The sequence below is a fragment of the Dermochelys coriacea genome, chromosome 8 (genome assembly GCF_009764565.3).
Source record: "Dermochelys coriacea isolate rDerCor1 chromosome 8, rDerCor1.pri.v4, whole genome shotgun sequence".
In the NCBI taxonomy this organism is placed as follows: Eukaryota; Metazoa; Chordata; order Testudines; family Dermochelyidae; genus Dermochelys; species Dermochelys coriacea.
This window is the reverse complement of record NC_050075.1, coordinates 30,092,400-30,107,139: the sequence shown is the minus strand read 5'-3', so window position 1 is coordinate 30,107,139 and position 14,740 is coordinate 30,092,400. Positions and strand designations below refer to the sequence as shown.

Genomic DNA, 14,740 nt, shown 5'->3' with positions numbered 1-14,740 from the left:
CATATACTGTATATTTTAAGCTCATTGTCTTGTCTTTACATAAACAACCTCAGAGACTGAGTTCCCATCATGTTCCTAACAAAATTATTCAGTATTCCAATAGACCTCATTATTTGGAAGTATTCCTGGATCTTCAGCCTTCTTTTTCCAAATTTAGATTCAAATAATAAATGGAAATATGTGGCCAATGTAAAAAGGAGAGGAGAACAATAAATTACTAAAATGGGATGATATAATAGTAAAAATATAATATTCTGTGCATTTTCTCTGAAGTTGACACAATAATACATAAATTTTATCCAAATGGATTACCATTTATTATGTAAACAAGAATTGAAAATTCACTGACTGCTGTATTTTTCATTGTTAAAATAATAAGTGATTAGTTTGCAAATCTAATTTTGATATGTTTGGTACTGTCTTTTCCTTCTCAGGTTCCCACTCCGAACCTCCATCCTGCAATGCTAATTCCATCACTTGCCCATCCGCTTGCACATGCAGCAACAACATTGTGGACTGTCGAGGCAAGGGCTTAACAGAAATTCCATCTAACCTACCAGAGGGCATTGTGGAAATGTAAGTGCCAGTGTCAACTTACTATTCTCATTCCAAATGTCATTCCAAATCTAGTGCACTTCGCTTGTGGAAGGGAGCTGCAATTTTTAACCATTTAAGATGATAACCATGGCCATTTGCCAGTCGCATTGCCATTATCCCCCACATTTTTCTATTTTAGGGCTTAATCCAGGTCTTAAATGCAAAATGAGATATTGTGCAACACACCCCTACCCATCTGAGAACAGGATCAAATACTCATCAAATTCATTTCAATTTGTATTTTTAACCCCCCCACCCCCAAAATTGGATCATGGTCACTTTTTATCTAGAGGCCAGGAAATGAAAACAGAGCAGCTCCTCTTTTACATTTTCCTTAACAGAGTTATTTTCACATTTCAACTTACCTTGGTGATTTCTCCCAAAATAATGGAAGTATCTCATGTTAGACAGGCAAAGTGAACCTGTGGTGGGGGGCAGGGGTCTTTTCTTTGCTAAAGTCTGACATTAGAACAGATTGTTCAGTTATTTGTTCTATATTTCGTTTATCCCAAAACTTTTACACTTATCTCAACACTTCCTTGTATTATCATATCAGATATTAGTTTTCAGATGTACTTGTTTTTACTAGTTTTATCTGTTACAGCATTTCACAATCTACCACAGTCCTGATTAGTGTGAAATAAAACAGAATTGCTTTTGGTTGTTCCATAGGGAATGGTGAGCAATTATTTTCCTTCAGAGGTGGTTGTACTGAAGATAGTATCCCTTTTGCAACCAGCTTTAAGAGCCTTAACTTTATGGATTCAATCATATCCATAGAGTTACTGTAACAATTCAGCTTTTCATCTCTGCAGAAATATTGCTAGACTGCAAGACTCTCTGGGACAAAGTTTAGCTGCTTCTCTCATTTCTATGCTGGCCCATTGCAATTTAATATCTGATTCCCAGCAATTTGAGCGTTACAGTTTATCCAAAATCCTCTAACCATAGGTTTTGCTGGTACTCTGATCTACATGTGCACTCCTCTGTCACTACATTGGTTATTCTTATAATTTAGGATTCAGCTCAAAATCTGTGTGATTACTATCTTAGCACATTATAAAGTAGTTAAACTTAAAAGTTCAGACATGTACAGTCTTCTGTTGGGATTACAGCATCTTGTACTACATGCCAACTAGGAATCCAAAAAAATTAGAAATGTTCTACCCCTGAAAATTACAGTGTAAATTATATCTGAAGTACTAAAAATTAGTCCTGAATTTGCATTCCAAACAATATATACCTTATAGGGATATGGATGTATATATGTAATGTTTTATAACATGATAGATTTAAGAACTGTAGGCATGAACATTTTAAATAATGATGCAGCTATGAGCATCAGTTTGGGAAGTTATATCAGAGTATATGGTTCTAGAGAGTGTGAAAACTACTAATTTCAGAGTGTTGGTGTGCAGAAATAATAGAGGAAGATGTTTTATGTAAAGTTTTATATTGAAGCTGACAGATAGGGGGCACAGTTGAGTAGTTATATGGGACCTGCTGCTGGAAGTTAGTGATCTGTAGGCGGAAGATATGTTCATGATTTCCATTAATCTGAGAGCAGCAGAGGGAACAAATGATATTAAGAAACATTTGAAAAGAAGGTATCAGTTGGAAGGATCACAGTATCTGAAACACCCTGAAGGATGTATAAGTAGAAAACAATGAGAAGGAAAATAATAAGAATGGCCATTCTGGGTCAGACCAATGGTTCATCTAGCCCTGTATCCTGTCTCTGACAGTGGCCAGTGCCATGTGCCCCCAGAGGGGTGAACAGAACAGGGTAGTTATTGAGTGATCCATCCCATATCTATCCCTTTCGTAATGGTTCCTAACATTCTATTAACTTTTATGACTGCCGCTGCACATTGAGCAGATGTTTTCAGAGAGCTATCCATGATGTCACCAAGATCTCTTTCTTGAGTGCTAACAGCAAATTTAGACCCCATCATTTTGTATGGATAATTGGGACTGTGTTTTCAAATGTGCATTACTTTGCACCTATCAACACTGAATTGTATCAGGCATTTTGTTGCTCAGTCACCCGATTTTGTGAGATCCATTTGTATATAATTGTTTGTAGTCGGCTTTAAACTTAATTGCCTTGAGTAACTTTTGTATCATCTGCAAATTTTACCACTTTACTCTTTACTCCCTTTACCAGATGATTTATGAATATGTTGAACAGTACTTGTTCCAGTACAGGTCCTTGGGGCACCCCACTATTTACCTCTCTCCATTGTAAAAACTCATCATTTATTCCTACCTTTCTTTCAATCAGTTACTGAGTCATGAGAGAACCTTCCCTCTTATCCCATGATTGTTTACTTTGCTTAAGCGAAGAAGGAGACTTTCTATTCACACATGTAAAATGTTAGCTCCTTTAGACTTTTTTTAAAATTTATAACTTTTTGATGTGGTTAGAGAATGATCAATTGCCAAGAGAGTGGGGAGGTTAGAGGGGCATACCTTCTTTGTTTATATTTTATTTGAAGATAATCAAGTGGGAGTTCCTACACCAGTACTTGTTCTGTCTCTCTTGTGATGTAGTGTTTTATGCTGGCACAGGTGAACGATGATTCTTTGTGGGGAGGCAATGGGTCTGATGAACTGGGTGGATTAGGGAGTTAAGATAACAGGTCTGGAGGTACTTATTCTGATAGTGCTCTAGAGAAGAATTATAATTCCCATGGGTAGCAGAAGAATTCCCTATCGAACTTCATATTATATTACTAGCTCTTTTGAGAATGTTCTGCACCAACCCATCATAATTTCTAACATGTATCACTGACATCTCGTTGGATGAAGCTGAAGGCCCAGTTTTGGCATGGTTGATTCTGTTCAAGATCTCTGTAATCTACTAACCTCAAATGTAAAGAGGTAGGGGGAATAATTTGTGATAGGTTCATCTTGCTTGATATGTATATATGTGGACAACCTCAAAGAGGAGGGGTTTTTTAAGTCTCTGACCATTTCCTGTGCCCCAAGGACAGGACCAGAGTTTATATTTCTATTTTTTCCCTCTTAACAATAAACCAGTTTAGATGGAGGGTTCCACAGTTGAAATATTCCAGGTAAAGTCTGTGCTCCCACTGGAGGCCTCTGGCTTATTTTCTTGGTGGATGTCAGCATGAAACATCCACTTTAATGAGCAGAAATATCTTCCTGGAAATGGATTTTTGGTGTTTTATCCAGAACACTGAAGACGAGACCATCACTGGGTCTGGTTGTGATAGTTCCTGTATTTGAGTTACCCCAAGTAAGTGGTCTGATAGGAAGGGCTATTTCATACCTCCATCAGCATCAAACCTTGGAGATTCATTAGTTGTTTAGGTTTCTGTAATGCTGCAAGCATATGTCAGATATACTCTTACAACTGGGGTGTTGATCACCTTCCCATCAAGGCTCCATTTTCAATAGTAAAAGCTACTGTCAACTTCCAGACTTGTATACTTCTTGTTTCTTGTACCTGGAAATTGCCATGGGTTGACTGATCTCCTGGGGATGAAGCAGCTGGAGTCACAGATTGGAGAGGAGCTTAATATGAAGTTGCCTGGAGTCTGATCTTACTCTTTGGCCATACATAGGTATCTCAAATTGGGCACCCTAAGTTTTTATATACTTTTAACCCCATTCACTCTGTGCCTTGGTTTCCCATCTGTAAAATCTCACATCTCACAAGGGTGTTGTAAAAATATATTTGTGTTTGTGAAGCACTCAAAGACTATAGTGATGAGTGCCATAGAAAGGTCCATAAGGAAATTAAAAATTCTGTTTTAAGAGCAGGGCTTGAAAAGTGTGCTGTAAATAAGGAATGGGGCCATACACTGAACAAGGGGAAAACAAAATATTGAATAACTGTACATGAAGTTAGCACCATCCATCCTGTGCAATGAATGACACACAGGTCCTCTGAAAAAAATAGTATGTGATTATGTAATTAAAGAACCATCATACTCCATACGCTTAAGGGAGCTGAATTATGGTTGCACAGGCAACCTTAATTCTGGCATTTCCTAACTTTTGAAGGTTTGATTTTGCAACCTTCATAATGTCCTCTTAATAGTGCTTTTTGGATATAAATGAAAAATAGAATTGAGTATTAAAAACATGTATAAAGGAGAACAATTTTGGTGGAAGAATGTTAGGTCTCTTCCGTCCTTCACACGTGATTCTATTGCAGATTACGAACCCCAGGATGATACCCAAATTTGTAATACTACCATGAGTCACACTTTAGCAACCCAATGTATATACTCAGTATATTAACACCTTATTAAGCTGTACACTTGTAGTAGATTTATCCTTACATGTCATATTGAAGGTTTTAAACCCATGCCTTCATTGGACTTAATTCACCAATATGTCACTCCAATTTTACACTAGAATAACTCCACTGAAATGAATGGAGGCACAATTGCATAAAATCGCAGTAATGCAGAGTTTAATTGAACTTGATGTACCTGAATCAGAAATGGCTGAACGTTGGGGCTTTGATTTAGATGCTGATCTGAACCTTTTATATTGAGAAACTAGTTGGAAAAGCATCAAGGGTTTCTACTTTCAATCAGCTCAGTAGTACAGTAAGAGCAACTGTTTTCACTGAGATTATGTGTTTGTACTTCCAGCACTAGCCAGTACAAGTAACTAGTCAGGTGTGCAAAATATTTGAGTTGAACCAAGCTTTTTCAAACCTCAAAACAGAGTCTGGAATTGTTTCAAGCTAAGTGAGAACTTCAGGTCAGATGTCTTTTACTATCTGGTTTACCAAGACTTAATATTGATTTGTTTTATTGCTAACCAACATTGTTGGTTATGTAGAATATATACTTATTTTTGGTAAATAATGGCTTCTTGTAGCTTGAGACAAATAAGAGATATTCATTTAACATTATGGAAATATCTGTTACTGCACTTCTAGATATTCATTATCTCCTCTGACTACCTAGGGAAAAGCAAACAAAGCTGCTTTTCCTGAGAAAACAGCTTTAACTTTAGCTTTCTGTTCATTCTGCCTTTAGCAAATGTGCTTCTTTGCCAAACCATTACATTTTAGGGAATTAATTTTGTGAGAGAGTGTAGGAGGGTGTCCCCGTGGGGACTGTTGCACAGTCGCTAGGACAGGCAACTCAATATCAAGGATTCTTGGTTCTATTTCTGCTGCTCTTGCTGCTTCATTGATACCCTTTGGGGAAGTTCTTGTTGATCAGTTTACCCAGAGAATGTACTTCATAAGGGTGTTGAGACTTAAATAATTAATTCTAGGTGAAGCTTTTGTGATTCTAAAAGTGCAAAATATCCTTTCCATTGTCTTTTTTAAAACTGAAATTTCTATGATGGCATTTTACAAATTTGATTTTGCATATATTAAATTACACCAACAGAAATCTTTAAAATAAGAAGTGTGTGAAGCCTATTTTATAGAATGAATCCATTATTTTCAGTCATTTACTGAATGACTGTACAAAAGAACTTGGTCTGCACTGAAATTTGGCTTTAAACATCTCAACCTGGAGGTGAGTCTTTAGATTTTTTTTTCTCAAAATTAATTTCCTTTTAAATAAAAGCAACGCCCATCAAATTTGGGGGCAGAGGAAAGATAGTTCAGCAATTCAAATTGTCCTTTCTCCTGAACTTCTCCTGAAGTTAATAGATTTTTTTCCCATCAGTTTTCCAATATATAATAAGAAAAGGAGTACTTGTGGCACCTTAGAGACTAACAAATTTAATAGAGCATAAGCTTTCGTGAGCTACAGCTCACTTCATCCTCCCCTATAAGTAGCTTCAGGCACTAATGGGGAGCTCAACAGGTGACTGTTCCCCTTATGTTAACTGACATGGTCATAGCAACAGCAAGAGTTAAACAAGGCCAAACACAGTTGTTCTGGGTTGAATGTGAAACAATGTTTTGCTGCTTCCACCATTAAATATAACCCATTTTCTGTCCAGAATCACCGTACTCTGCATGGGGCTGCCTTGCCCATGCTTCCACAGGGGAGTGAGAGGTCTGTGTGCATGGGGGGCCTCTGTGTGTGGATCTGGGAAGGAAAGAGTCACTTTGCTTGAAGGTCTGTATTCGCAAAAAGAAAGTTTTGTTAGTCTCTAAGGTGCCACAAGTACTCCTTTTCTTTTTGCGAATACAGACTAACACGGCTGCTACTCTGAAACCAATATATAATGTGTCTTAGACGAGTATAGTTTTTCTGAACATACCTAATGACTGTTTCAATGGAGGCTCCCCAGGGTAGGAAAGCAGAGTTTCTCTACTCTATTTGAGTCATATAATACGATCTTCACTCACTGCTGTAAAGTGGCTCTGGACATCTTTATATGTCAGTTTTGCCTACTGCTTTCAGATGTCACCAGGAAAACTGTCCCGACTGCTAATGCTCACCATCAAGAAACAATTTCCTACTCTTTAGGCTTAAAACATGTACACTGAGAACAAGGACATGAAAATTGCAGCTATTTTAGATGAACTGAACAATCAATGTAGAAGATGTAAATCAGTGATAAATGGTGGGAATAAAAACACTTCCATGTGCAGAGATGGGTTGAGGAGGACATGTAATTTTGTTTTGTCTGGGTATCATCATGTACAGTTTGAATAGAAATGTTCAGGTTCTGTTTAAATTGCTAGTAGGTAAATTATGCTTTGTGTAGTATTTGCTAAACTCTCAAAGGGAAGAGAGTGAGGTAGATTAGTAATAAAATATTTCCAGATTTGTTGAATGAGATATTTGACATAGAAGGTGTTTCGGTATTACAATAGGTACAAATAAGCGATCACTACACAAGATTTCAGCTGTGTATCTTAGATATTTACTTACTTTCTGATTTGTCAAATGTGACTGTTGTCACCTCCAATGACAAGAAGATGCATTATATTTTTACTAAGTCTGATAATTGTACACATTTTTATGGTTGCTTCATCATTTTTTTAAGATTGTTCTGGCCAATTATAATTTTGACATTTGTAAAAGGTAGCCACATGCAGAAGAATTTCACCAGGGCAAGCTGTGTAGGAGTTTGTAATCTTGGGAGTATTTTCTGAAGCTTCCTTTCAGCTCACCAGACACATAAATCTGGCTCTGTTAATAAAGAGGAATTTGTATGAACAGTAAGGACAACACATATTAAGTAATCAAATTGACTAACTTTAGATCAATCAATGCAGACTAGGACATTCAGAACAAAAAACCTCAGAGGTCTTGTTTTATCTAATATGAATGTCACTCAAAGGTAGTTTCTAACCTGGTATCTTGCAAAGCAGTCTTTTTTGTACTTGTAATTGTACCTTGTATTGAAAGCCACAGTATACAGTGTTGGCTGAAATATTGCAGGAAGGAGATTGTATTGTATCATGTGTGTACGCATCTTGAAAGTTCATTATGAAAGTGCAGAAGACATCAGGGAAAATAAATATGGAATACAAAAGCATGAATTTTATATAAAATGTGCTAATCCGTTTTATTATTGCAGGCAGGTGCTATGATGTTTGATTTGTATGTTTGTTTTTCTGCTGGTTTTATTAAATGAACCTGTGGGTTTTGATGGATGTTTTCACTGAAAGGATATACAACATGTAGAATCTAGTTAACAGATCCCTAAAACAGCTGTTTTGTTGACAAAATACTATAAATGACAGCACTTTATCGCACAGGGAAAGTATTTGCACCTTTCCCACCTGTCCTTGTTTTTCACCTTTTCTTCTGATCCCTTTTCCTTGTGAATGTTGTAGATATGTAGTACAAATAGATTTTAAAAAACTGTCAGATTGTGCACAAATTATATAATAGATTATATGCTGACTATTTTTCCTTTCAAACAGTTTACTATTGGGTAACGCTTCCAGCAATTCTACAATAATTATTTGTATTAAAACTTCAAGAAAGTAATAGCAAAAAATGTCAATATTGTAAATTCTCACACAGCCTCAAAACTCGGCATTGGTTATTCTGGTATCCAAACAGTCTTGCTGGGCTGATGTTCAGGACCTACATTGGAGGTTTTCTGCCAGACATATAGAGGAATTGTAAGCCCTGGAGACTGAGGATAGGCTGTCAGCCTGCTAAGGATTAATGAGCATAATGAGATAACCATGTGGCTCATTAAGGATTTAGATGTTCTTCTTGTGACAAAGCAGAACAAAAAAGCAGAGATAAGTCCAAATGCGACATATACATTAGTTGATACTGATTAGTTGGAAACAACTTCTTGTTTACATGTATGAAATTTAACTAAAATCAAATTGTCAAGGTGCAATGGTGTTTTCCAATACATAAAATCAGAATCCTCAAATATTGCCGAGCTGGAAAGGGCTCAGAGGTTGAACGAGCCTCTTGGTAACAGACTCAGCCCTTGGGCCCTGTAAGCTTTGCATTGTTTATATATAATAAAAATTAAGACCCTAATCCTGCAGTGAGAACCACATATGCAGAGCCCCATTGAAGTTAGTGGGGTGACATGTGATATGGGTGTCTGCCTGCAGAGTTCTTCATGCTGAAGTGGTCCCGAGTTTCTTGCCCTTCTTCTTGCCAAGGCATCTTGGCATATGTACCAATGCATACCCAATGAATGGAATGTGTAGCCCTAGGCCCCATTTCAGCAGTGGGGGGTTGGGAAGAGCCAAATATCCCCTTCAAGCAAAAAGAAAAGGAGTACTTGTGGCAGGAGTACTTTCTTTTTGCGAATACAGACCTTCAAGCAAAGTGACTTTCCTTCCCAGATCCACACACAGAGGCCCCCCATGCACACAGACCTCTCACTCCCCTGTGGAAGCATGGGCAAGGCAGCCCCATGCAGAGTACGGTGATTCTGGACAGAAAATGGGTTATATTTAATGGTGGAAGCAGCAAAACATTGTTTCACATTCAACCCAGAACAACTGTGTTTGGCCTTGTTTAACTCTTGCTGTTGCTATGACCATGTCAGTTAACATAAGGGGAACAGTCACCTGTTGAGCTCCCCATTAGTGCCTGAAGCTACTTATAGGGGAGAAACTGCATAGACATAGACCCTCTCACCACCTCTTACAACATCACTCCAACAAAGCATACAGAAGAGAGTATTTGAAGCCAGGTTTCTGCTGTCCTGACTGGGATTCCAGTAGGCCCTGGAACCTTCCCCACTCGTGCCCGTTTTCCTTCTCAGCCCCAGCCCACAAACTGACACCTGCATCAAGGAGGGAGTTGGGAGCCCTCTTCCTCTCACCTCTACCAGCCAGAAGAGAAACTCCTGCGACCACCACTACCGCCGCTGCTTTGAGGAACAACCTCCAGGGAGGGAAGCCACCTATTGAAGCCTCAATGAGGTCATGAGAGGAGAAGCATCGTATGGGTGTCTGGAGGCAGAAGGGTTAATGGATTAGGGAGGCAAGAGAGCATGACACTGATGGATTTATTGAGAAGCAAAGAGCAGAGTATTTTATCCACGGTCTGCCACATGCATCAGTTTGGGACCCTCTTGTTCAGATGTATCAGCATGTCACAGTCATCTGGCTGCTTCTGAAGAAAGACACGTCCACATGTTGTAGATAAACTAGGTTCAAAAACAGAAAGCTACTGTAGAGCACAGCAGCAGAAAAGAAAAATTAGGATCATCTTCCTGTCTGTTTGGAGAGTACCTAACACAAGGAAGTGCTTGATTCAGACTGAGGCTCTCCTCTCTAGCATATGAAAAATACTCTATTGTATCTTATGGATTCATACAATGGTTGCTAAATTCAGCATTTACAAGTTGGTAGTGAAAGTGCTGTTGATAAGTATCAACTTGGACTCAATGAACTGCAGACACCATGGTGCCAATTGTTTAGTTTTTAATAGAGACCACTATACCAGAGGCCAGAACAAGCCCTTAAAGTGCCAATACATTGTTTCTACTCTAAAAGATGTCAGCTGTCACACTAGAGAGCTCTTTGCTGAGCATTGCTATCCAAATATGTTAGTGTACACAGATTTATTTTAAGAAACCATTTCAGGCTCGACAATTCCAATGGCAATTTTGGCTGCTGAAGATCTGCCCTTAGTTAGATAAATAGTTAAAAATTCAGTCAAGAATTCCATCATTAGCTTTTTAAAGATGAGTATGAATCGGAATAATCTACAGCCCATAGTTGTGTGAACAACTCTTCATTATCACTTGAAGGAAGACTTGAACTGATAGGTGGAAACTCATAATCCTGCTCCATGGCTCTGGGTTAAGCCCGAAAATCTGCAGCCATGTTGAAATGAAGTAGTGCAAACAGAGAAGAGCAAGTGCCTTGAGAAACCAAAGGAAAAACTAATGAGGAAGAAGTGGTCATACTTGGATAAGTGGATGAAAATCCATGTAGGTAAACAATATTTTGTTTTCTAATGAACATACCTGAGATCTAACTCATGTTTCTTAAAACTACTGTAATGTTTCAGACCTTATGTAAAAGTTGAGCAACATGACTTGTTGGTGAATTAATCTGCAGTGTCCGTGTGTTTAGAAACTGCTTAGATATTTATCAGTCTAATCATTTCTGATCCAAAGTCACATGTTGATCTCTGATATGTATTAGATCCAAGTTCTGTGAGGCTAATTTTTGAAGCTGACAGATTTCCAATACCACTCAAAGATGATGGAGGTTAGGGCATAGGAGATAGTCAGCTAGTTCCTTAAAAAAAATACTTAACAAAACACGAGGGAAGTTGCTATCTTGTTTGTCCACAACTCCTCCACCCCATAAGAAACCAAGAAGTGGGAAGGTAAAGTTGAGTCCTGTTGGGAAGAAATAAATTCCCTTGGTTGCAGTGGAAAATAATGGTTTCATTATGATTCATAATAAACAGTATTTATTTTAGTTGGAAGGCACTCAGATACTATGGTGATGGTGGCAGTATAAATCCCTAAGACAGTGAGAGAACCACATATATATTCAGTGTTATATAATGGTAGTAGCAGAAGCTCCAATTAGGAAGGGAATGAAAGCTTTAAAACAACAGGAGAGCGCAAAGAAATATATTTAGAATATTTGGTGTTCCTGTATCCCAAAACACACACAGCCATTAAAGCATTTCTCTTGGCTTTTGGGTGAGGAAAGGAGAGAAGAAGGGCAAAGGCCACCACTAAGCAGGGCCAACCCACAAAGCTTCTGAAGCAACAAGACTGTGCATTTTGACCTCAGACTTTGTTTACCTGGTGCAGTCCAAATCACTTATTGGCATTGTTTTGTTGTGCACTGCAGTAATTCAGTACAAATAGAATTGTACTTTGTTCCTTTAATTACATAGTAAGAAGCTGTTACTGATAGGGTAAATGCAAAGCAGTATTTTTTCATAACCACAGTGCATTTTACATAGTGCTTACCTTTTGATACATACATTGATACAGCGACCTAGGGATATGTTAGTGTAATTATAATGGAACTAATGTTGCAGAGTGTGACAGGCCATTCAAGGCAGGAAAGGGTTCAGCAGACCTAGGTCCTGTTTCAACACCTCTGTAATCAAACAGAAGAGTAAATCTGATGCCTGAGTAGTTCCTGTTAAGGGCCAAACAAATTCAGCAGACTTCCTTCATCAAAGTCCCAAGCATAAGGTGTGGCAACTTTTAAAATGCAGCTCACCTTACTCAAGTATCAGGAGGAATCACACTTCTCATTGGGTTTCTGATGCTGCCTAGAGATCCCCCTCCTTCCTCCCTGACACTGCTATTCCCAGTCCACAACTCTTCACAGCACATCCCACTGGGAGGAATTAAGTAATTTCCCACTACTGACCTTGACTTGCTACCCTGCAAATCCTTGCACTCAGGATAGGCTATCCTTCCTCCAGTCAGGGACAGAGGACTAACTTCCCGATGACCTTTGAATAGGCTCTATGTACCCTGTCAGACAAATGAGAACTAGCAAGGTACTGATGCCCCTCTTTTTCTACCAGATATTTCTTTCAGCTCTTGGCCACCCAAATGGTGCAAGCCTGTAAGAACCTTAGCCATTTAAGCAGAGCGACATGACCCATTGAGTAGATTGGCTGTTGTATGTTACTTTATGCTCTCCCAGCAGGGATGTTCTTGGCTGTCTCTTGCGGAAGGGACGTTTTCTGACACATCTCAAGCACAGCACAACAACACTGTTAATAGACCATGGCTGTCTCATTTGTAGACTCTATTCATTTGACAGCTAAGAATTATCAGTACTGATGTTTCACTCCCTCTCTCTCTTTTTTCCCAAGCTAGTGATTTGTCTGTGTTATGGGTAGACTTGACAAACCATTACACATTAGCGGCTGAGATGTTGTTTGAAATGGGAAAATTGCTAGCAAACTGCTCCATTAGCAAGCCAAGTAACAAATTCTTTTTTCCCCCAATGAAAATGAGATAGCTGAGGCCTAAATTAATATGGCTGTCTCCCCCACTCTGCAACGGGCATTACTCTTCAAGACAAATAGCTTTGTCACTCCAAAGAATGTGATCTGGCTCTAAGAAAGCTGCGTTAAGTGGTTGTTTTTTATCTTTTTGTGTTTTCCTGCATGTGTTTGAGTAGTGTAAGCACCAGATGAGATTTGAAAAGATTTGCACCCCGGTGAACCTTGAGATGGATTAGGATGGGATTTTGAGTGCTTATTCTTTGTCAGAGGATTATTTGTCACCTTTAAGTGCATCCTTTCCCCCTTGCTTTTTCTAACTGTTTTGTTTACTATCTGCTCTTAGTGCCACAAAGTCATTTAAAAATCAAAAAGATCTTCTCCCATGTCACACTCTAAGGAAAAAAAAATGTCCATCAGGCCTTCTGCGTTTTCCAGGCTCTGATACTTTATTAGAGGGGGAATAAAGGAAATTGCTCTTTTCCTTTGACAGCCACTGTCACTGAAGCTTTAAAAGTAAAACTTCCAAAGGCAGACACAACACTGTTTCATGTCAGAAGGAGGAAGTGCAGCATCTAGAATACATGTGGGCAGTACGAATGGTGTTCTCAGGCAGCAGCTGACATGGCAGAATGAAGAGGATAACTGAATGGATGAGCAAAAGCCCATGAGAAGGTTGAACAGTACCTTTCATATAGAGTCAGTTTATTCCATCAATCTTTACAGTGTGTTCTCATGGATTCCACTTATTAGGTGCTGTGTCTGTTAAATACAACTGGTTGCAAAATGTTAGTGAAAATGAAATTTGGATGAAGAATGGAAACAGATTTTCCTGAAATTTTTTCTTTGTTTTCCAACTATTTAGTTTTACATTTTGACTTCAAATCCAAACTACAGAAATCTAGAACAGGGGGGAAAGGGTTCAAATAGCCAATACAGATTACTATTTTCTCCTTGCATCTTTCATCAGAAGATCTTAGAATGCCTCTCAAAAATTGTTTCCTCATATTCCTTCACCAACCACTGAAATCTGTCTTCTCTACCGTAGAAAAAAAATTGCTCTTTAACAACATACAGCAACACCATCCAACACACTAGGACATGGGCTAAAGAATGCTGTCTACCTGAAGATGCAAATTAGATCAATTTCATTCTACCAAGCTCTACTCTTAAAACAGAATTAAACCACGATGTTCAGGTTACCACACACCTTTTTTTTTGGGGGGGGGGGTTGCAAAGTGTTAGCTGATCTGGTAAGAACCTCCATTTTCCATCTCATTTGAAAGATTGTGCTGCTAGCAGCACTGTTCCCCATTATTCCATGGTGAGTCAGCACTGACTCAGGGTGAAGAGTGACTTCTCAGAACCATCAGCACCTCTTCTGACAGAACTTAATTGTTTCTTGGATATCTCCCATCTAATACTGACCTGTATGCATGTTGCCTAGCTAGTGAGGTCAGGCAGGGTAGTAGTACAAACTAGTAAGGTGAATCACTTACGTTTTTCACATTTCTAATAATATAAAAATGAATTGCCATTTTCAGCTGTACCCACAGTTCCATAACATGCATTTATGAATAAAGAAATTGTAAAGCCCAAGTTTCTACTTCATATTTTGCAATTACGCCTGTTAATATTATACAGTAAATGTTGACTGTGCTTTGTGGCAAGTTTGGAATCTACATGCTCTACTTGCATGACCTCTTTATCATGATAGGGCCCACTAAGCATCATCTGTTCGGCCTAGTACCCAACAGAAAGGACTTCTTAAAAATTAAATAAAATCAAGAGCTTATTACGGAACCTAG

General features: G+C 38.5%; 1 protein-coding gene across 1 annotated transcript in view; it reads left to right on the top strand.

Annotated features, from left to right (window-relative positions):
• The window catches only part of SLIT3 (slit guidance ligand 3), a 796,449-nt gene that overhangs the window by 536,327 nt on the left and 245,382 nt on the right, over positions 1-14,740 (top strand). Inside the window, exon 9 of the mRNA XM_038413692.2 lies at positions 435-576. Within this exon, the coding sequence (XP_038269620.1) occupies positions 435-576 (142 nt within the window). The remainder of the gene's footprint in view (positions 1-434; positions 577-14,740) is intronic.